The sequence below is a fragment of the Pezoporus flaviventris genome, unplaced genomic scaffold, assembly GCF_033815535.1.
Source record: "Pezoporus flaviventris isolate CSIRO_AGI_PZ_B2104156 unplaced genomic scaffold, CSIRO_AGI_Pfla_v1 ptg000025l, whole genome shotgun sequence".
NCBI lineage: Eukaryota > Metazoa > Chordata > Aves > Psittaciformes > Psittacidae > Pezoporus > Pezoporus flaviventris.
The window spans coordinates 22,311,751-22,335,743 of record NW_026892573.1 but is presented as its reverse complement, the minus strand read 5'-3'; the positions used below and the strand labels follow the sequence as shown (position 1 = coordinate 22,335,743).

Below are 23,993 nucleotides of genomic sequence, written 5' to 3'. Positions count from 1 at the left end.
AGTTAGGGTCACGCTGCCTTCCAGCCTAAGATGACCCCAGCTGCTTTCATTTTCCACACAACATCTGACACGGAACCCAGAGTGCTTCTGCAGAAGACCAGCCAGTTGGGTCATCTCAGAGTCTGCAGTACCCCCTGTAGATTACTGCAGGAAATGCTGCAGAGTATGAGGTAATGCTTTCTCATGATCAAAGGCGTAATGACATTGGCTATTCGGTAGCTCATAGCTTTTCAGGTCAGCACACTGTGGTTTTTAGTTCAAACTGCTCTACTACCTTTGAAAATCTCATTTCCCTTCTCCCTCAGAGGAAGAAGCCTTACAAGTTTCTAAACCCTGAGTTCATAACTCAGCCAATAGGACATGGATTGTTCCACATAACTCCACTTGTGGCTAAACTAATGGGCTAAGCAAAAGGCTGAGCAGTTCCTCCATGACAAACCATGACACACTCCTTCAGGGCAGGCTGAACTCCTGAGCAGTTTCCACTGCTCTCCAGGCAGGACATAGCCCTCCACCTCCACTTGTCTCCACATGATTTCAAAACCTGTTCTAATGCACTCTTTTTTTTTTTTTCCCTGAAAATGCACAGTGATTTCAACAACAATTTTTTTAAAAACAGACTATCAGTAAATTCATCTAGAAACTAATCTAAATCCATTAAAAAATAACCTCCAGCCTCAAAGAGAGAAGTGGAAACATTCTGTTACATTCCACAATAAGTTTCACAAAGCTGATTTAAAAGCAATTACTGACAAGCCATTTTCAGCCTTGCTTCCTCAACATACAAGGCTTTTACAGGAGCATCATAAATCTTAAAGTTCTGGTTACAGTTTCTCACAGCCCTTTCACTAATTTTAACCAGGCTTGAAGAGGAACAGAGAACCCCAATGTAATATATGCTTCTAACAGCCCCAGAATTGCTGAGTGTCAGGAGAAACCAAATTACTCTACTAACTGAGGAGGAAAAATGGACAAAATTTAGCCAGATCCATCTGGAGAGACAGAAGCTAGCTGACTGTTCTGCACAGACATATTAGCTGGCTAGTTACACACCTACCAGCCAGGCATGGCATGGGCTACCTCTTCACCAGTTTAACAGACATAGAAGAAGTATTGCAGTGGGTAGGGCAGAAGCATTGGAGGCTTCTGCTGACAACATGGAGGGAAGATTCTTCATTGAATGATTCTTAGGGAATACAGCACAAGAGCTGAGCTTTCTTCAGAGGAAAAAAGGACAAGGGATGCAAACCCAGAGATGATATTTCATGAACTTTTGCAATAACATGGTTTTGTTTGCTAACAATAGATCTGAACAAACTTCAAGGATTTAAACAAGTTTAACTGTGGGAATACATGGTCTCCAATGTATGACATTCCCAGAATTCAGAGAGAGGTCTTGCATCTAATATTTTAGCATCTTCTACCTTAAATAAACCTCTTACTGGCTTTATATCCAAACCCTACCCTGCAGTTTGGGAGTTTTAGTTCAACACATAAAAGCTGAAGAACTTGGAAATTCTGGAGCAGATTAGAACTTCAAGGATTAATTATTTTTGATTAAATAATTTTTCTTTAGGCCTCAGCAATAGCTTTTCATAAACTTGGTGAAAAATATTTCTTTCCTAATGTGCTAACTCCCGTTGGAACTTAGGTATCTTTCAGGATACTCCAGTGGTGACAAGGATAAGTAGGGAAAAGTGTTAACACAGTGTGTGAGCATTCTGCTATCTACCTCTTCAAGGAAAAGTTCAAATAAATTATTACATTTGTAAGAAAGGCAGATACAGCTTTTTTTTCTTTTTTTTGCTAGTTGGGAATGCTTGAAAAATTAAATATTTTATGCTGATATAAATACGTAAAAGTCTGGAATTTTCTTCTTTTGCTTCACTAAAATATATGTAAGAACATCTATAAAAGGAAATTTGCAAAAATAATCAGTTAATGTAGGAAAAGTTAAGGTTTATGCTTTTAATCTTTCATGACTGGGCTTATCAAGATTCCACTGGAATTCTAAAAGAGGTAAATGGAATATTAAAATTATCTCAAATTGAGTATTCTTCAGCAGGTAAAGAATAAATATCTTTACTCAAGTGGTATCTCCTCCCTGCCATAGACATGGGGGATTTGCCACTCTGTTTTTTTCAATAAAGCATTGGAATGATTTAATTTCTGAATCTGTTGTAGAAATGTGAGCTAGACTTGAGCAAAACAGAAATATGGCTTTAAGTGAACTGTTAATGTTCTGTTGCATTTCTTCATCATTTAGGTTATCTCTTGCTTTCTTCTTCCTTAGAGTCAATTGACAGTTTTTCCCCAAGTTTCCTTATAAGTTCTGCCAGATCTTCAGAATTTTGAGATTTTTCCTCAAGGAGTTCATATCGAAGACTTGAGATGTCCTGTTTAATTTCTTTCAGTTCACCTGCAACAGACATTAGAAGACCACACTATTAAGAAACACAATAAAAAATGAGCATATTCAAATATCTCACAGTTATCAAGAGCCTTCTCTGGATTTCTTTGCTGAAACACGAAAAGCCAATTTCTGCTGCTTATTGGTGAATGGTGACTTAGGGATAGGAATATGAAAATACAGTTCAGGAACCAAATCTGAAGGCAGAAGTGCGAGAGATCACATGAGTTCACAAAACTCAAATGATAAGTTAAATGGAATCTGCTCTTCTGCTGCAAGAGAGATCACAGAATCACAGAATCATTTAGGTTGGAAAAGACTGAAGATCTCTGAGTGCAACTGTTAACTTAGCAGTACCAAGTCCACCACTAAACCATGCCCCTAAGGGCCACATCTACACGTCTTTTAATATGTCCAGGGGTGGTAACTTTACCATATCTCTGGGCAGCCCGTTCCAATGCTTGACAACTCTTTCAGAGAAGAAATTTTTCCTAACCTACAATCTAAACCTCCCCTGGTGCAACTTGGAGCCATTTCCTCTTGTCTATTCCTTGTTACTTGGGAGAAGAGGCTGACACCCACCTCACTACAACCTCCTTTCAGGTAGTTGTAGAGAGTGATAAGAATCAGCAATAAGAACACACAACGGGGAATATGTACAGGAGCGTCACAAACCAACTGCTGCATTAAATGCAGCTTCACCATGGGAAATGCGTGGTCATTATTAGAAATAGCAACACTTTCCACAAGAAGTGGTTAGATCATTAGTAGTTTCTGATGGGAGAGCAGAGACAGAAAGCTGCATCTCTTCCTTAACTTCATGTTAATTTTACATCTTGAACTTGTCAAGCAGACAGGCAGATTAAGTATTTTGGTAACAATTTTTGAAGTGGCATATGTAGCCACTTCAGTTTGTTTTGATTCTCTGGCTAAGGACAAACATACAATTAATCAACTTACCTTCATTGACTTCATCACTTTCCTTATCTATCTGAGCTTTCAGTACATATCTTTTAATGAGACGCTTCATTATTTTCTGCAGAGAAGAAAGATACTTTTCTTAGTTGGACTTTCTAGTGACATTTTAAAATATGAGCTCTCTTACCTTGTGCTGCATACAGACATTTCAGCATAGGACTTGCCAGGTTAAAAGGAATGTAATGTAAAAATCTCTGCTTTCATCTATGGTACATATTTAAACTGCATGAATCTGCACATATATTTACATGAAAGTTAGAAAACTAAACACATCTTACAAATGTTATCATTCACGAAGCTTAATCTAATACTGAAGTCTATCAGAATGATTAATAAAGACCTCTGCAGCTTTGATCTCCATGTAGGTGAAACCATCTAGCCTTTATTGCTACCAGAAGATGATTAGCAGCGCTAACTGCTAAACCCTTTTGCCATAAATTTATTTTAATTTTTTTTTTTTTAGATTATATTTGATAAGTTAACTTTTCCTAACATTAGGCTTGGAGAAAATGGGCCCCACAATTCTAACTGTCATTTAAGCATCTCAGCTGGGAATCATTTAACCAAATACAGTTACTTTCTAATGTAAATATACATATCTGCGGTAGTCACCTTTAATTCCTTCTGTGGACAGAAAAAGCAAACCTGAGAGCAAAGTTCATCTCAGACAACTAAAATGAATCAAACAAATCACACTATTACAATGACTACCCTCTCTGCTAATAACAAGTGGAACCTAGGCCAGGAAATTCCAATGTAAACTTCACCGTTCCAGGAAAAATGGATTCTGCCCTTGATTATCCCATTACTTCAAATTACTTGAGTAAGATCAAGGTATCTAATTACCTCTGAGGATCTGTCTTTCCTGTATTTCTGTAGAATACTTTGGGTTTAGTATTTTCATATGATGCAACCCATGACAACACAATACTTTTTGGTTTTCATTACAAGACACAAAATATACACATGTTTATATGTCTGGTTTTGTCTCCACAGTAACAGACTTCACCAGAGGTGGTTGTGAAGTGAATCGTCCATGATTAATGATTCCAGACCACCACTACAGTCATGCTTGCAGGGTCAGCAGCTGTACTGTTTATTCTAATAATACAAGAATGTTTCAAATACAAAGCCGCACATTCTCACATTTAGGGATACATTTGTAATCTTAATATCTGCCACTGTATAATGAAATTGGCTGGTTTTAGAGTATTTAGAAAAGACTTGCGCAGAAGCTGCACAATGTAAGAGTGGAGCTGAGCTACCCTGCCCAAAGGGAAAAGCTTTTTTGTCTTAAAGAACTTATTTTCTGCACCCTTTGGCATTCAAATGATCTTGGCCCAAGCAGGTCTTGCTTCTTGCTTTCTACCAGCTTTGCAGTATTACAGGAAGGAAAGGAGAAGCCTCTGGACCAGAATAGCTGAGCTTTACGTGGACTGTGCTGGGTGTTTCATACTTAATTACACAGAGGTTTGCACTACAGTTACTGGGGAGACAAAGAATAAACAGACTGTACTGACAGCATAAAGGCTGAAAGGTATTTGCAGTGCATGAAGTATTGGTGTATAAAGATGTGACACAATAACCTAAGCAGCTTCAGCAGATGGAGCAGGAAGATTCTGTGATTCATTTTGTTTTTTCTAATTCACACTGTGCAGTTGAGGACTCAACCTGCCTCTAAAATTAAAAACATTTTTCAAGAGCTTTAAAATGTTGCACATTAAAGGTAGTATTTAATAAGCTACAAGGGAAGAAAAATATCCTGGTTGTACTGCAAATGCCTAAATAATTGCATTTATTTATTATATATACAAGGTCTGTGGATTTATTCTTGATTCATATTATTTAACATAAATGCAACACTGTCCTCATGCTGTCAGTCTGCCAGTTCTATACATGATCTCATTTAAAAATAAATTTTTTTTTTACCTGGTATTGCCTTGGAGGATTGTTTAAACTGTTTAAGTGGATTTCATCTGAGCTTCTTATACTGGATTGTTTCCTTTGACCAAGCTGAAATGGAAACATAATTTACAGTGCAAAATAAATAGAAGCACAATATGGTTAAATTACCTCATGCATATATCATATGACAGAACACTAACTGTAAACTCAATTTGGGAAGTATTCGATTACTGTGGTAAAGTGCTCATGAAACAAACCCTTTCAGACTTTGATGCAGGAAAGTGAGAACTGGGAAGTTTACTCCCTTTATTCTGCCTCTCACCTACTCCTAAACATGCTCAAATGATCAAAGCAGAGCAGACACCTCCTCACAGCCTTTCCCTCTGCAGAGGAGGAGGACCCACATTAGGAGGAGGGCAACACAGGTGCACCACAGCTTCATAGGCAATGGATGAAGGAGTCAGGGCATGGTGTGGGAGAAGTCAAGGAAGAAGGAGAGGTAGCTGCATTATTCTTTTCCTTTCTTTCATAGCACTTGCCCATATCTAATGTCACCTACACAACCACAAAATACACAAGGTGTTTGCTTTTCCACTCACTTGCACTAATGGCTGAACGTAATCTGTTATTCAGGTCATGCCAGGGACCACAAAATTATCAGCTGACATTTCTGAGTAGCATCTTCTTTACTAAATATACTGAAAGGGTATCACTCCTTGATGAAACACCAAGGATGCAAACTGCAGGCTTCATGACTGATTTACATCTTTGAGGACTAAAGCATCACAAAATGGTGAACTGAGGCGCTGGCTGAATGACCAGGCTGCAGTAAGAGTGAAAGGCAACTGTCAAAGTGAAATTAATATTACTTTAGATTGATAAAGGGTCCAGTTCAATGAGTAGTTGTTTGAAGAATTAAAAAGAAAGTGAAATATAAAACATGATTGATGTGGATGAGGAATAAGCAGGACTTAGTCTGCAGCTGTGATACTATTCATGATCCTGTTACTTACCAGTTTACATTTAATGTGCAACTGCATTTAATTTTATTATTTTTATTATTTATTAATTTCAGGTGTTGGTTTTTTATTTTTATTATGTATTTTAAATGTAATCTGTCATGCTGGTTACTGGTTTCAAATTTATGTTACATTGGTTCACTTCAAAAGTTAATCCAGTGCTTAACTAGAACCTGATTTTCACTAGAAATAGCAAAATCAGTAACACATGGTGAAATTAGTTGTGACAAAGAGCAAGCCTATAAAACCAGACACACTGCAGTATTTTTATTTTAAGTTAGACCCTTCAATATTCTTTATTTTTTGAACAAAATAATTTATTTTTACTTAGCTACAGCACCTTGGAAGTTGGCACATAAATTAGACTTGTATCAATCACTCCACTAAACCTGCTTTAGTGTAGCAGTAACACAGAACATCTGCTGTACTTTGCTGAATGGCCACTTGGTGGCAGAGATTGCCAAGATTTCATTGTAACTTCATTTTTACACAAAATTTTTACAATCTCTTTAAGCTTCATGCCTATGGCTTTTTCCTTTCCTCAAAATTACTACTAAACCCAGTCTGTCACATTGATGACTGAACTAGAATTCTTTTTTTTTTTTTAAGTTACAATCTATTGAACATTTTCACATGAATAACAGGAGGGGAAAATATGCAATTCAAATAAAACCAGGATATAAACGCTAACAAAAATAACTCTCCTCCAGGAGCTGTGTGAAAGAAGCAATGCAGCATAACAGGGATCACTGCTCTTAGAAAACACCTTCTTCTTTGAACTTGCTTTCTCTACCATTATTTAAAGTCGATGCGATCAAAGAGTAATGCAAGTACTGCAGCTGTTATGTGAGCACTTTGTTAAGTTCTTAAACCCCAGTTTCAGAAGCAGCTGGCAACTTGCAATGCCAGGAGAAGGGCAGAAGGAAGGGACTCAAAATTTGTTCTCCCATAACCAGAGATCACTTCTGAATATTTCAGAAACTGTTTTATACCAGGTAAGCAAAAGTTAACATTTTTTTATTGTTTGAGTGAGAGTTTAAAGTTCTTTCAATAACCAGTTCTTCCTTATTTCTATTCTGAAGGGCCAAGTTTTAAGAAAAAGTATTAAATACATCATCAGTTTTTAGCTTAGGAAGATGAACAAGTTCTGCAACACTTAAACCATAAACTTTCTAATTCATGAGGCTGCTTTTCAATCTAGAATAAAACTCAAAGAGTTTCTTTAAAACTTTCCTTTTTCTTCATTTATTTCTCCCCTTGTTTGAGTTTCTTGTTCACTTGATTTTTAAAACACCAGTTCTAGCCTAAAACAGAAGAAATCTGCAAGTTTTAACCAACAGCCTGAAAGAAAACATCTTCACAGCCTTTGCTATTGTATGTAGATATGTCTCAAGAAATTAGTTTCTGGTGTGCTACACTTTGAACACAGCTATGTAAATCACCTGCTGTCTAGCACTGATGGCATCTGGCTTCATTTTCTGCCAAAGGTAATGAGGGCAGAGCTGGCTTTAGGGGCAGAACTTCTGCCCTTCACATCCTAATTCTTGCCTTTACACTCACCCTGGTGCTGCTCCTGCTTTTGCACTGAGAGAATGCAGGCTCTGCAGGAGAAAGACCCCCAGGCTGGGGGTGAATCAGTAAACTCAAGTGTGTGTTAACATTTCTGGGCATTGCCATCCAATATCTTCTATCCATAAACTTTTAGTGTCCTCCCAAGTAGGATTTGCACGAGACCAACTGTTTGCCTCCTTTTGCACAGTTTGGCAAATGGAGTGGTCTGGGGATGATAGCTTGCAGCAACCCTACTTGGGGAGGAAAACTACTTGAATAGGGGCAAGCCATTCCAGAATTTGCCTTAGTGCCCAGATAAGCTCTCTGTCACATTTAATTTACTAGCACAGAAACACCCAACAGATCTTGGGTCTGGTATTTCCAGATCTCTTTGCACAGCTCATTGAGTTTATAGCAGCTCCTTGCAGAAGTAGCTTCTTACTCAGCACTCACAGCAGCACCAATCTGCTCAGCTCACCACAGGATGAGTCCAAAGTCAAAACCCAAAAAGCCTGCAAATGCCTTTGAGACAATGACGTAAACCAGACTCAACAATAGCGAATCATCAACAGTGGGTCAAAATGTGACACAAAAACACTTTAGTTACTTTTGAGAAGTGTGAAGGATGGCAGCATCTGATAGATCCAGATAAAGTCAGCCCCACAGTATGTGGTGGTCCAAAAGGCAATTAAAAGTGTAATGCTCTGGTAGTATCAAGTCATAGAATCATAGGGAAAAGCTGAGGAATGAATAGGTGTGGTTCAGCTGCTTTATTACGGTTTTCACTGTAAAAGCTTTTTTCTGTTGTTTTTTTTTTTTTGATTTAAACTTTTATAGCTTCCTTGGCTAGAGAGTAAGCATATTTCACTTAGCATTAGCTATACTGCAATCTGCAGTGAGCAGAAAGCATTAATATATGAATTGTTATGTTTGAATACCATTTTGGAAGGTAATGAAAAAATACAGCTTCTTTCCTTAGGGTGTAAGAACGAGATTTTAAAGAGTATCTGTTTTACAGCCACATAAAATTCATATTAAAAAGTCATTAAAAATAAGCTTCTAACATACTCAGTGCTTTCAAAGTCACAAATTAAGTGAATTAGGAAAAAGTAAAAAAAAACCCTTTGATTTGTTGTTTCTTGCCAACACTCAATTTGAAGTTTATATGCAGCTCCTTAAAGCCATGATTTTTCAGTGATGTCTTTATCACTCATGGAAGCTGGGAAATTGATGGGCATCAAGTAGCTTGATGAAAAGTTTTGCAAATGTCAGTCATCAAAATCTTCAGCAAATGCAGTCTCACGTCCATTGAGTGTTAAATACATGAGGAATAAACTTCCCTCAAAAAATTATGTGAGACCTGTGAAATGCTAGAAAAATAACTGGTAGCACATACGAGACATCTGAGGTTAATAAGAATCTTGACTTTGGCGACAGTGTTTGTAGTATCTGTGTTTGTTTTTATAGACTATTATGAACTTAACCAGAGGCAAAAGCTTGTTATAGGCACCGTATTTTTCCCCAGGACTGCAACCAGTTTCTTTTCTTTACTCTTCAACTGATAACTGTGATGGTAAAAGCACTTGTCACATTGGTGACAGAGCGCTGACAGATGCATGTAAATTCTTTACTGGTCCCCAGTCTAATAATGAATGATTATTGACTACAGACTCAAGAACTCCTTACCTTGAGAAGACCTCTGCTTAGACTACTGCCTATTTTAACAAAGATCCTTCCATGTTAAAGTTTCCATAAAGGACACATTTGTTCTGCCACCATGACAAAGCTGTAATTTCTTTTTTGTGTGAATGTTACTATACGTTCAAATTCGTATTTACTATCTCTGATCAGCTGTCTTGCAAAACTCTTCTTCCTTAACATGTTATGACAGTGCTAGTCTTTACACTTCAAATACCACCTAACACCATGTGTTATGTCCCATGTTCTCCTAAAGAAATTAATTTGATTCATATCAAGACACTGCAGGAAAACCAGACTGACTACAAACTCTTTAAAAAAGCCCATGAGATACAGCAATGAATCAATTCAAGTGCTTCTACTGCACTTGTGTAAACAAAATATAACAGAACGCTTCACAATAAAAAGCAGCGGCACTCTCAGAGGAAGCAGCAACGGGCTTGTATTGGGTTTGCATGGCTAGGTTTCGGTAGTGGGGGCAGCTATAGGGGCAGCTTCTTTGAGAAGCTGCTAGAAGCTTCCCCCTATCCCACAGAGCCAACGCAAGCTGACCCCAAGGCAGACTCACCACTGGCCAAGAGTAACATACTTAAGAGGAAAGAGTTACTGTGCAACAGCAGCCAGAGACAGGAGGGAAGGACTCACACTGGAGAAGTTCATGGAGGACTGTCTCCTGTGGGAGGGACCACACCCTGGAGCAGGGAAAGAGCATGAGGAGATCTCTGAGGAGGAAGGAGCGGCAGAGATAATGTGCGATGAACTGACCACAACTCCCACCACCCCTGCGCTGCCTGTGGAGGGAGGAGTTAGAGAATTCATCAGTGAAGTTGAGCCCAGGAAGAAGGGAGGGCTGAGGGAAAGATTGGGTTTTATTTCTCATTACCCAGCTCTGATTTGATGAGTAATAAATTAAACTGATTTTCCCAAGTCGATTCTGTTTTGCCCATGGTGGTAATTGGTGAGTGATCTCTCCCTGTCCTCATCTTGACATATGAGTCTTTTGTTGCATTTTCTCTCCCCTGTCCAGCTGAAGATGGCAGTCACAGATCAGCTTTGGTGGGTGCTGGGCATTCAGCCAGGGTCAACCCATGACAAAGGAGGAATTTATAAACCCTTCCCAGGCATGAGAGGGACGTGTGAGGAACGACAAAGCTCATCTTAAGCTCACATTTGCAAGGACAGTACAAAGAGCTTGTACTGCTAAAATAGCAGCACAAGGCTGAACAAGAAAAATGTGGCCTGTTGCTCAGTGGGGCAGGGGATTTACTGACAGCAGATTCAGCAAGCGCTCAGCGACTTTGCACATTCTTTGCCTCAGGCTTCACCAACAGTCTACCAGGTCTCTGCACTTAGTGGAGGTACTCGAAAAGGAGAGCAAGCAGCTGTGGAGAGGGTCAAGTCAGGGGTTACTTGAGAGAACTTGACCCAGGCAAGTCCATTAGACCCAATGGGCTGCATTGATGGATGCTGAGAGAGCAGATGAAGTCCCTGCAAATACACCATTGTCTTTGAAAGACAATACTGGGAGAGGTCCCAAAAAGGCTGGAGGAAGACAAACATCAAACCCATCTTTAAAAAAGGTCAAAATGATGCCCTTTGTAAATACAGTTCACTCAACGTCCCTTCAGTAACTGGCAAAAGGATGTATTGAGTACTCTTGGAGCACATTTCAGGACACATGGAAAAGCAGATTATGACTGCGAAAAGTAAATGTGGATTTATGAAAAGTCAAACCGATCTAATCATCTGTATGGCTTTCTGAGATAAAATGACTGCATTTGCAGATGAGGGAAGAGCTAGAGATGTCATCTACCTTGACTTTAGCAAGAGCTTTAACACTGTATCCTAGAATATTCTTGTACCCACATTAGGATGTTACTGCCTGGATGGGTGGATAACTAGATGGGCAAAATCGTGGCTGGGTGCTTGTGCTTAGAGGGTAATATAGGGGTCTTGTCCCAGGACATACCCTTTGAAACATCTTTAACAAAACCGTTCGTGTTAGAGGAGGTGTTGGAGCACACTCCTGTCAAGTTTGGAAAGCCAAACTGGGGGGAGGAAGTGTGGAGCTGACAGTCTTGAGGGCAGGGATGTCATCCAGGAGGACAAGGCTGGCAGGAACCCTGTGAATTTCGGTAAGGACAAATGGGAAGGAATAATTCTTTCAATAACACAGGCTGGAGAATGGCTGGGGAGCAGCTTGGAAGAAAAGGACCGGAGAAGGGGAGCTGAGGGACAGATCAAAAGGTATTAAAAAACAGCAGCAAGTTCAGCAGAGGGTCACAAAGCTGTCTGGGGCTGGAACACTTTTCCTGTGAAGAGACACTGAGAAATATGGACTTGTTCAGAAGTGAGATGGATTCGGACATACTTAACAGCATATAGCAGTGTGAATGGGAAGGTCACTGAGGGAATGGATTTGGGGTCTTCACAGTGCTGCAGGACAGAAGAGGAAAGACAGCGGACATATTCAACTGAGAGGTAAAAGCAGCAACTTATTGCCCATAAGGGACAGTCACAGGCTGCTCAGAGAGACTGTGCAGTCTCCATCCTTGGAGGTTTCCAAGATCTGACTGTATGAGGTCCTAAGCAACCTGGCCTGACCTCAGAGTTGATCCAGCTGTGAGCAAAAGGTTTGACCAGAGACCTTCTGAAGTCCCTCCTGGCCTGAATTATTTTCTGATTCCATGACAAGAAGCAGGAAGAACTGTAAATTTACAATGGTATTTCTAAACTTAGAACTGATTGCAGATGTAGACAAGTACATATGAAAACAAAGTAAGAATTTAAGTCTGTACCTAGTGACTGACTTCAGTATGGACTGTGTTGGGAAAATCATGAGAACAGGTCAACAACAAAAATGAACTTTTATTTTTTTAAATTAGCAGCCAGTATACACATTAGAAGATTACCTTGTTCATCTCTGCATCTTCCTGAAAGCTCTTCTTTTGGCACAGAAATGGTTTAGAAATACATTTTTTGATTCTAAGTAGGAAATAAAGCAAAGATTTGGGGCTTGGCACTAAATTGAAGGGTACTGGAAGAGTTCTCCCTTCTTCAAAGTAAGAAAACCAAAGTTTAGCCCTTGCAAATTTCCATTCTACATCAGCATCATCCTGTAAAACAGAAACATGGCTGTTAATAAACTGTGAATACCACCTTGACTACTGAAGATGCTCTAGCTAAACCTTATCTTGTGTTTTGAATGTAATTGGCTGAAATTAATCTCAAACAGATCAAGAACTTGTTTATAATCTGTGAAAACTGAATTTCAATGAATGGAACTGTTCTTATTAACCCATTTAAAATAACGCAATTACATAAGAACAAAGTGGATTTGATTTAATCACTGATTACTCCACAGTGAGTGCTAACAGTCTGCAATACAGGATTCACAGAGATAGACCTCTTTGTAAACACACTGATAAGAACAAAAGCTCTGAATTAAAAGAACACAGTACAATGCCCAAGTTAAAGATTCATGGCAACACTCAAACTGCTTGGAACACTGGCATGTCTGCAAATGGAAAAACCCTATGTTAACATAACAAAAATGTAAACCTCTCTATAAGACTCTGATTTCTTATCGTACTGGTCTCTTCTGTAGCAATTAGTCTATAATCTGGTTTGTGAAGAAGACACAGTATTGGAACTTTAAATTAAAAATTTACTCTGTTAATTAAAACATGATAAAAAAACAGGTGATTCTCCTCCAATTCCTTCTACTTGCTGGAATATATAATTAAATCAAATATGCTATCATCACAGTGGTTTATGTTTAACGTTAATGACAGCCAAAACACTCACTTTATTCCTACCTATAAAGTTCAAGACGGCTTCCCGCAGACAGGACTGACCTCATGTTCAAGAACATAACGCAATATTGCTGTAGCTTTTTGTAGAAGCTGTTTGTATCCAGTCACAACACTTTTGGATAATAGCCTGGTTTTTTTATTGCTCTGAACCTGATAGCTTGTTCCGTGGCCTCCTGAGTCAGAAGAATCTGAGCCTCCCTCAAGAACGCATGTTGTTCTTGCTCAAGCTGGACAGCACCACTGCCGCAACCCAGAGACCAGAACCTGGGACCAGAGTGGTGTCAAATCTAAGTCTGCTACTTTGTGTCAAAGGTGTCACCTGGGGACGGTTGGGATGGCCTAACTTCTGGAGATCTGATTCCTTTTTTTCTAAGCAATGATAATGATTTAGCCCTTTGTTTTCCATGGCATGCAAAGTTCATCCTGATTTTCAGTAGCCCTGCTGGTTACTCTGTAAAGTTTTGTTCCCAGCAGAGGACTAGAGCAACAGCTGTTTAAATAAAAGAAGAATACAATGTATTATAGACCTGCTTGCAAGATCAAAGCACAGGAACAAGAACATCCCTGCAGCATAGGGGCACTACTCCCTCTCATTGTTATTACTTAGGAATTGTATTTATGTAATAACCACAACTGAGGCGAATGAAAGATTCACAGTCGCACAATATAACCCTTCCTCTTCAGGAACATAACACAATACAACAGCAATTTCTTAGTCCAGTCTAGTTCTTAGTACTGCAAGCACATGCAGCAGGGTAATTTCCAGGTATTTTATAATATAAATGTACTGAGGAATGGGTATTTTCTCCTATTATATAGGAGAAATAATATGTGTTATTTTTCTTAAATAAAATGTGAGCAAGAAAATTTTCAGATCTTGACAATTAGCTGTAACAGTAAATGTGGTGATATTTCATAATAAATGGAATTTTTACCTCAATTTCCTGGAATGAACTGTTGATCATTGCAATAAGCATGTTGAGTAAGACAATGACCATGGTAACATTATAGACTCCATAAAGGACATAACCAGTATTTTCAATAAATTTGTGTTTATAATTGATGACAACTGATTTAACTTCTGAGAGTCCAAATATAGCCCAGAACAATGTCTTGAAACTTTCTTCAACACTGAAAGGAGAAATTGAACAGACACATATGTTACTGAAGAAAAGCTGTATATTCTTATTGTTCAAATTGCCAGTTACCGTTTTTACACAGTGTACAAATAGTTCCATTATAATGTAGAACTCTACCACAGTGATATACAGAACAAGCAGACTATCTAATTTCATAGGTACAGGCTGTTTCGTAATGTGAGATTCCTAATATTTAGGACTGACAATAAAACCATCTCATTCCATTTAGGAATTACATACACATTCTCAAAAGAATATTACAACGATTCACTTGTTAACTACTTTAATCTATATGCTATGCTCTTGCTGGTAATGTGAATCTAAATAAAAATAATCAACCTGTAAATACGTTATTTTAATTGCACCATTAGTTCACTCAGACTGAATTATTTCACCATTAATAGGGCTGACACTCTGAAACTGGGAAGAAGACGGGATCTGACTGAAAATCAGCATTTTCCAAAAAATGGGTCTCACAGACCTTAAACATCCAGTTGAGTTCTCACTGTACCACCAATCCAGGGTTAAGGCAATAAGCCATGGTGTGGGCATACTGATTTTTTCAGGTTAGTTCATTTAGATACATGTATTTCCTCTTAATCAGCTTATATATATATATATATACATATGCACACATAAAGATAAATCCAAACCTCTGAGGTACTTTCTCCTGTCTATCTCCATCTGTTTGAAGACATACTTTCTCTTGCTTTGATGAAGAGATCTCAGATCCCCATGTCTAAAAATGCAGACGTAGCATTGCAAAGCAAAATTTGGATTTTATCATGTTATTGTTAAGAAAAAAAAAGTTAACTCCCCCTAATTCTTAGTTGTGAATTTACTGTTTTGTAGCTTTAGGTACTTTATCTACTGTGTGAACTAATAATACTGAAAAAAGAAACATTATTTTCCCTCTTAGCCAAGTTTGCTTCCTGGCTGAGTATACTTCATAACAGCAATAGCTTGAAGATCATGACAGCCAGACATGAAGAAGGCAAGAGCTGCAGAGCACACAGAAAAATGAGTTTCCATTGAAGTGATTTATCTTAAAATCACATCTAGAAAGGAGAGGCATGACAAATGTATGCCAAATAACCCCTGAAAGACAGTAAGTTCAGAATTTCTATTTTTACGGTGGAGAGGAAAAAAAAGAGCAGGTCAGGAAATAGTCAAAAAAAAAAAAAAGGAATATATTTTCTCCTCCCAAGATGGACTTGGTTATTGCCATTGGAAACTATTGAGAGGCAGTCCTTAAAAAAGGAATTAGATTTATGGGGTTTTTTTAACCCTTAAGACTATACAGAATTGTCTGAACTAAAGTACAAATGTTTTCTCATGTGTATCACACTGCAGTGATTAGTCTGCTTCAACTACAGATGTCAGCAGCACGTGATGGAGGAACCAGCCTTGCTCCCATGTGCTGCAGGGAGGGGCTGTGCTGCACTCTGACCTACCTGTACCAAACTCCCTCACAGGCAGAATGCCGTCCCACAAGCTCCCCAGCCTGTGTCCTGAAATCCTTGAACAACCCTGGGAACAATATGGAGTGCTATTACAGATTGCACTGCCAGATCATCTGACATATGCCCATCTGTGAAGGGCTCTGAGGTACTTCTGTTCTTTTATGAGCATCCTGAGCCTAGTGCAGCTCAGGAGGCTTTGCCATGGTCCATTGGGATGCCCAGCTCCTTTTCTGCCAAACTGCTTTTCAGCTGGTAATCCCCAGCCTGTCCTGATGCATGGCGTTCTTCCTTCTAAGGGGTAGGATGTGGCATTTCCCCATGTTAAACTTTACAATGTTCCTGCAGCTCACTTCTCAAGCCTTTCAAGGTCCTTCTGATTGGCATCACAACCAGCTGGTCTATCACAACCAGCCTATAACTCTTGGTCAACCACACAGGCCTCCTGACACCTCTGCTTGATTTGCTGCCCATTGAGATGGACCAATCTTGAGCACTGAAAAGACATTCTTGAAAATCAATCATCTTCACTGGACTGCCCTTCTCTTCACGGCCTTATGCCATGAGAGTCTTCCCTGAAGAATCCCAAAGTCTGCTCTCCTCAAGCCTGGGGTTGCAGTCCTGCTATTTGCCTTGTTCTCTCTTCTCAGGAACCTGAACTCTGCAATCTCAAGGTTAGCCACAGCTGCTCCCAACCTTCACATACCCAACCTGTTCTTCCTTGTTTGTAAAAGTCAGGTGTTGCAAAGCTCCTCTCCACATTAGCTCCTTGATCATGTGTCAGGAAGTTATTGTCAATGCCCTCCAGAGACCTCCTCAATTGCTTGTGCCCTGCTGTACTTTCCTTCCAGGAGGTATCAGGGTGGTTAAAAATCCCCATGAAGACCAGATTCTGCAAGTGTGAGTCTTCTTCCAGTTGTCTGAAGAAGGACTCATCTGCTTTGTCTTTCTGATCATGCATTCTGTAGCAGACATCCACTACAACATCACCCGTGCTGTTCTGCCTTCTAGTTCTGACCTGTAAGCTCACACTGGCTCTTCATCTATCCCTAGGCAAATGTAGAGGCATTCTGGCTGCTCTCTCGCATAAAGGGCAACTATATCTCAGCTTCCCAGCCTGTCTTTCCCAATTTATTATGGTATTGTTAGGATCAGAAGCTCAAGCTCTGATTTCAAATATATCCTTTAAGCACTAGAGAGAAAATGACTACTTAATCAATGCTTAAGAGATACAAATCTTATAAAATAATTACTAAACTTAATACATCAATGCAAGCAACTGTTTTTCCATAAAACCAGCCCACAATCATCATAGTTTAATCAGCTGTACTTACGTTGTGAATGCTTCATTTTGTTTTGCCCCCAGATAATAGGAATAGAGATTAAACATGCCTATCATGAAAGCCACAAACACCATGATAAATATCACCATGAACTTGAAGATGTCTTTCACAGTTCTGCCAAGTGATATCTGCAGTGGTCCAAAGCTTTCATTAGCTGGTAAGATGTAGGCTATTCTGGAGAAACTTAACACTACTGCAATTGCATACAGGCCTTCAGATATGATCTGAGGATCAGACGGATCCCAGTTTATTCTGGCTAGAAACAAAAGATGAGAATTTCCGTTAGCATTTCAAGATATCCGTACAGATCTATGGGAGGTCTTTTTGGAATAGCAACTGGACAAAACTGGAAGAAACCCTGGGTGAGTCAAACAGTGCTAATCACTTATGTTTAACTAACTGAATTGAGCCAGGTAGCACTAGAAACATTTCACTGCTTCACTGACTGTATTGATTAGATCTCCATTGATTATAAATGTGGGCTGTAAGATCACTGAGGTAACTTTCTGGGAGTTGAATCCCAGCCTGCTAGAGAATTTAAGTAAAATTCACCTTACAGTGTCAATTGAATACATTAAATTAGAAATGTGATTTGTTTTAGCTACCCAAAACAAATTGTTTTGATGTGAGGATCTGGAATCATTAAATGCCTTCCATAACTCTAAACCTGTGGGAACAATAATTTTTCTCTACTATTTCTATTTATTTCATCTTTTTACTCATAGTGAAACAGCTATGGCCCTTTCCTGGCACACACTGAACACTCATTCTATCACCTTTTCTATCGTCATCTCTATCAATCTCTTCTGTTGAAGCTAATCCACTTGTGCAAATTACTTGAACACCCTTTAGATCAATGAGTGAGTGTGACACTGGTCTTTGACAGGAAACACACTCAGCTGCAGAGGACAGAATTCAGGTTCAAATCTGTACTTAAAGAAATATTTACAGAAAAGTGTCAGAGGAAGAAATCTAAAGCAATATCCTCCAGAATCCTTCCTTGCTGGAGGTTAAAGCACTGCCTGATGATGTGGGACACTTAAATCCAGTTCACTATTGTGCTTCAGGCAAAGAGAAGAGGTTAACCTGGGATAGGTTCTCTACTCCCAGAATGCTGTTATCCATGTTTACCCTACTGTAAAGCCAGCAAAATAAATGAATACTTTATACTACAATGGCTGCCATTTGGAAAAATAGTAATTTGAGCTGCTAATTAGCACATAACCATTTAATAAGAAGTCAGTTATTTGTACAGCTTTATAATACATTCATACCCAGTGATGCTGAGCATTAGTCAAAACGACCTTACATACATCAGAAAATTATACTCTTCAAGGAATTTACTGCAATGCCAATGTTCATGTACCCTGACAAAGTAATAAACTACTCTGGTTTTAGGCACAACAAGGCTCAGTTGGTGCATTTTCATTGCCTTGTTAGCTGCTGCATGTTTCTTACAGGTATGTGCATGTTTTGTTTATTGAGCTCCTCACTGCAAAGCCTATTACACACTGTATTCAAATGAGAAAATGTCTGTATGGCAAAAGACTGCACATTTTCACATAAGCAGGCATACCTGTGTTAGCTCTACCTCAGATTTCATGGGTAACTAAGATCAAAGATGGCAGTAAACAGAACTTAATTTTTCCTCATTTGGGCAAAATAGCTTCTAGACACTTCTCATATATTCTACGCAAGTTTAACATTTTTATTTCTTATTGGTAAAGACAGTGGATTGAGAACTATTAAAATAATATAAAAGTCTCTGAGCAAAGGCAAATATTGGTTTTGTTGGCAAAACGGGTTTAAGAAACTCCTGCATTTCATTGCTTAGTTCTGCCCCTGCATTATAGTACATCATATTTACAGTTGTACCAACACAAGTGTTTGCAGGATAGCATTGTGTAACTGAACAGATCAAATGACCTGGGTTATAATAATATTTAAAATGGGGGATGACAGTGGGGTTATTTCAATCTTAGATCATTTCAGCACCTGATGTCTAGACCAGTCCCCAAAGAGCTGTGAGAACTGCGATGAAATAATAGGGATGAGAAAGAGAAGAAGGGATGGGAATTATCTAGCAGTATATTGTAGAACTAAATTATTGGCAGAAAATCAATTCATCTTCATCAGTTTATTTAGTTAAATCTTAATCATGTACAATTAACTCACCCAAGGTGTAGTATTTTATGTTGGGCTCCAGTGTTGGACTTGTCAGATCTTTCATATTTGCATCAACAAAGTTCTGGGCTCTGGATGCATGCCAAAATGCCATAAACCTTGCTATGAATGATGCTGCAAAAATTGCTAACATACCAAAATCAAGCATATTCCATAACTCAAAAAGGTATTCCTTTGGACCCTGAGACCATATTTCTTTACATTCAGACCATATCATGCCTGTATAAGACAGAACAGAGAAAAGAGTGTGGTTTTTTATCGTTACATTTATCTGATATTTTATTTTCTATAAGATGCTCCAAGTTGCAGTCAAATGCAAAACAATTTTGGTCAGTGGGAGTTTGAACACAAACTAAAATCCTTGAACCTGCCAATTCATATACATCCCAATCCTTCTTTCTCATGTGAGTAATAAAAACAGTCTTTCATATCACTTTTTTTCCTGTACAACTACAAAAGCTCTCAAAAGGAATAATGGGATATGAGTATCACCATCTGTTACAGAGACAGGAGGAGAGGGGAAGAGCAGAAATGCTCTGATATGATCATATAGCAGTGCTAGAACTAATAGCAGAACTCTCATTTCCTTATTTGCAGAATACCTTGAGTACAGTCTCTTTTACTGCAATTGCAAATACATGTGAAAAAACAGCATGAAAGTATGAATCAGACCTAATGCTTCTTCAACAGGGAACAGGTATCTGATTCCTAATAATTTTCCTTTCATAATAAAATATAGGAGTACAGTATTAGTTTATGGTATCCTTTTTATTGAGCAAATCCTTGTCCTTTTCAAGATAAAATTTATTTAGTCATGAACTACATCTACAGGATTCTAAAGAGAGACAATAAAAAAATGAATTGAAACAATGTCACTATTTTTTCACTTACCAAATTGTCTGAAGGAACTTTTCATCATTTTCAGATAAGAACAACAATAATGTTAATTACAGTAACTAAATTCAATGCTACATCTGCATGCATTGAACCATTTTTTTCATAAACCATCTTATGCATGACAGAGAAATAAATAAAAAGATTGAATTAGAAAACTAGAACTTCAAATTGGGAAATTATTATTTACTCTGTTATTATCAGATGAAAACATTGATATTTATGGACTATTTGGAAATCTAAGTGCCGTGCTATTCCTATAATACACAATGATATTATTTTATAGATAGCTTTATGATGAAATAAATAAAGATTATCAGTTTTTCAAAGCTCTAAGAATCAGCTGGCATACAAATGGCTCCCATTTCAATCACATAGAGCTCATAAAAGCAAAATATTTTAAATTAATAAGCTTTTGAATAGAAACAGATTTTTACTTAGGTTGAATTTAACTCTTCCATATTACTGTCTTAACTAACAAGCAGATCCCAGATCCTTAAAATACGTGGTCCATTGGTATAAATGGTATTGGACTTGTAAATAAGAATGAGACGGGTAAAATATTTTTGAGGATACATGCTTAGGTTCAAGTTCTGATGCTGAATAGTACTACATTGCCAAATTGAAGAGGTCAGCTCAGAGTACTATTCATAATATTAATTTCATCCCTAATTTGGGAAAAAAAATCTACCACTGAATGTTCAGGGGCTATATTCTTCTTCCCTTTTGTCGATAACACATCCAGCTACACACTATCAATTTGCTGGAATACTTGCAAAATAAGAGAAAAAGAAAGAGACAACTGGACACAAAAAACTTGGCCCATGACATGGAAATCCTTCCACTTGGGGGCTGACACAGCCTGGCTAAAACAAAACAGAAAACTCACAGACGCTTTCCTTTGATAGTCATAAAACTGAACATATTTATATTGAGACAACGTAGATTTCACCTAAGTCTCTAACCTGAATGGCTGTGATTAGCTAGGCACATGTAAATCCCACTGACATCCAGTAAAAAATACAAGACCTGTGTGGGAATGTAGTCAGATGAATAAACTCCCTTTGTTGCAATTTTTACACATAAAATTAATAGCAAAGGATTAAATTGGATCCAGCTTCATTGAACCATAGCAAGACAAATTTAAGTGAAAATTACTTTTTACCTATTACCCAAGAAATAATGAGCATCTCCATCCATGAGAAACACGATGTTTTCATCCTAAATAGCTGTTTTACGTTGCCTGTCGTTTCATTAGGTCGAAGTTTGGTGCCATCAAATCTGTCAGCTGCATTCATGACAAGCAGACCAAGAAAAATGGTGAAAGAGGCTGCATGGGCTACAAACTTCATAAATGGTCCACGCATTATCCTCCCCAGCTGCAACAGAGGTTACGAAACACAAGGATATTGCGTTGCCTTCTTCAAAAATGTATAGAAAAGAACAGTGACACAGATAAATACGTATTTCAATAACATTCAGGAACAAACATTTGGAAAAAGTTGTTTACTATGATGCCATACTGGCAGTCACCTTTAAAAGTTCCTACTTATTTACTATTTTCAGTGGGTAAATCTACCAGTTTCACCATACATGTATTTTTAACTCAGTGTTTTGAAATAAAACTGTAATTATTTGGGGGCATCTATGTCTGTTATAGGTAATCAAGGGAAAAATGTACTATAGTTGTTGAATTTCTTACATGCTAGTCATCTTTATATGGCAACAAAGACAATGAGATTTTTATACTAAAAACATTAAATCATCGCGAGAAGTGAATTATGACTAAAGAATTCTGGTTTCTGGCTGATGTGATACTCAGCTTAGCACAATTGTTGTGCAGTTTTCTCAACATATTTTCCTTTAAAAAAAAAATTCATGAGGCCTCAAAAAGTCAAATCTATAGCTCTGTATAGGGTCTTCATCTCCTTCCTGACTTCTTTAATGGATACGTCCTCAAATTTGTCAGGATGTCACGGATAAGAACAACTTTAAAATGGTTTAGAGTGACACTTAAAAAAATTGAAGTTCACACAAGGCTGAACTTCTAGCAATTATTTATTTTGAGAGTGCCTGTATTAATAGTAAAAGTCTCAGTTTGCTCACTTGGTTAGCAGCTGCAGAAAAATACTTTTCAATACTAGATTAAGACAGTATCTCTGCCAAAATTCCCTGGAAAGAATTGAAAGCAAGTGTCATGGATCTCAGCTGAAATGTATAACAATCTGTGGTCTGGAAAAGGGAGGGGAAAGCAGAAAGATAAGTTATTTGTATTCACATTTTTGCTACACTTGTTTCAATATCAAAGTCAGATTTTTTCTGACGTTACAGTCAGCTTTTACAGAAACACAGTGTAAGAGGATGTAGCCAAGGATGCGATTCTAAGGTCTCAAATACAGATAACAGTAAGAGAACTAGACAAATGTAAAAAGAAGATACTGTTAAAAGAGCACTGTCAAGGTTAGCAGGCACAAAATTAGATCTTCTTTCTCTATTATATTGTTTCACAAACCCATGCCATTCATTACTTTTCTCACTCAATAAAATTAATTTATCTTTTATTAGATAAAATATTGCATCAGCCTCATAAGATTAACTTCAATGACCAATTATTTTGCTTGAACCACAAAAAGAACAGGTAACTGTCATGGGGAAAGATTTTATTTCAAGATAGGAAGGAACAGTCATAAACAACACACAATAAAGCAGAGCTGAAAAATGATAAAGTACCTTGACAGTGTCCTTTTAAATGCATTATTCTTGTGTTCACAAATGAAGATGGGGTTAGGAGACAAGATGCCAGAAAGAGACATACCCAGAAAAGAAGTAAAGATACTGAAGAAAGTAATGTTAATATATGCCTTGTTCAAAAAATAGAAAATTTAAAAGACTGAACTACTAGTGCCCTCCCTTCCACCCCTCAAAAGGGACAAAAATAGTCTTTTACGTACATGTACTAAAATCTCCCTTGGAAGTAGGATTGACTATGGTTGAACTGATAACACAAATGCTGGAAGCTATTATGACATTGCCATGTAACAATGATCCAATAAAATCTTTAAATGACACTTAAAATTCCCAATCTCTTTACAGAGAAGGGATAGGTCAGAAAGTATGAATCAGGGAAATTAAAAATAATATGTAAAAACAAGGCCATAACCTTTAAAGTTTGGACTCTTCTATAAGCTAGAGTCTCTCCTTAATACACTTTCACTGTGCATTTTGACATAATATATTTCCTCCCCTTTCACAGACCAAGGCATGCAGATCAAGACATGGTCTTCTAAATGCTCAGAATCTCATTCTGTAACTTAAGTGGGTTTCGGTTTTGCTTTCTTTGTTTTTTTCTGGTTTCTGATCCTTTTCACTATAGTCTTTGGTTTGCTATAGAGTTTTGGAGAGTGTTTTGTAGATTGGTTTGGTTTAGGACAAGATATACACTAGTTACACTGTGGATACTTCAACATGTATCTGTCTGTATACAGGGTCACCTGAAATCACTGAGGACTCGGTCAGTGATTCACATTATTTCCCCTTGTGACTCTGCAGAAACAATCATTATCATAATGTGATGGAGTATGGTATTGATACAGAAAT

General features: G+C 38.0%; 1 protein-coding gene across 1 annotated transcript in view; it reads right to left on the bottom strand.

The window, feature by feature from the left end:
* Window positions 1-1,792: 1,792 nt before the first annotated feature.
* Window positions 1,793-23,993, bottom strand: part of TRPC6 (transient receptor potential cation channel subfamily C member 6) — an 86,212-nt gene continuing 64,011 nt past the window's right edge. Inside the window, exons 5-12 of the mRNA XM_061457832.1 lie at window positions 21,562-21,775; window positions 19,494-19,721; window positions 17,310-17,574; window positions 14,312-14,507; window positions 12,474-12,677; window positions 5,318-5,401; window positions 3,371-3,446; window positions 1,793-2,419 (exon numbers count right to left, since the gene is read on the bottom strand). Coding sequence (XP_061313816.1) covers window positions 2,268-2,419; window positions 3,371-3,446; window positions 5,318-5,401; window positions 12,474-12,677; window positions 14,312-14,507; window positions 17,310-17,574; window positions 19,494-19,721; window positions 21,562-21,775 — 1,419 coding nt within the window. The 3' untranslated portion in view covers window positions 1,793-2,267. The remainder of the gene's footprint in view (window positions 2,420-3,370; window positions 3,447-5,317; window positions 5,402-12,473; window positions 12,678-14,311; window positions 14,508-17,309; window positions 17,575-19,493; window positions 19,722-21,561; window positions 21,776-23,993) is intronic.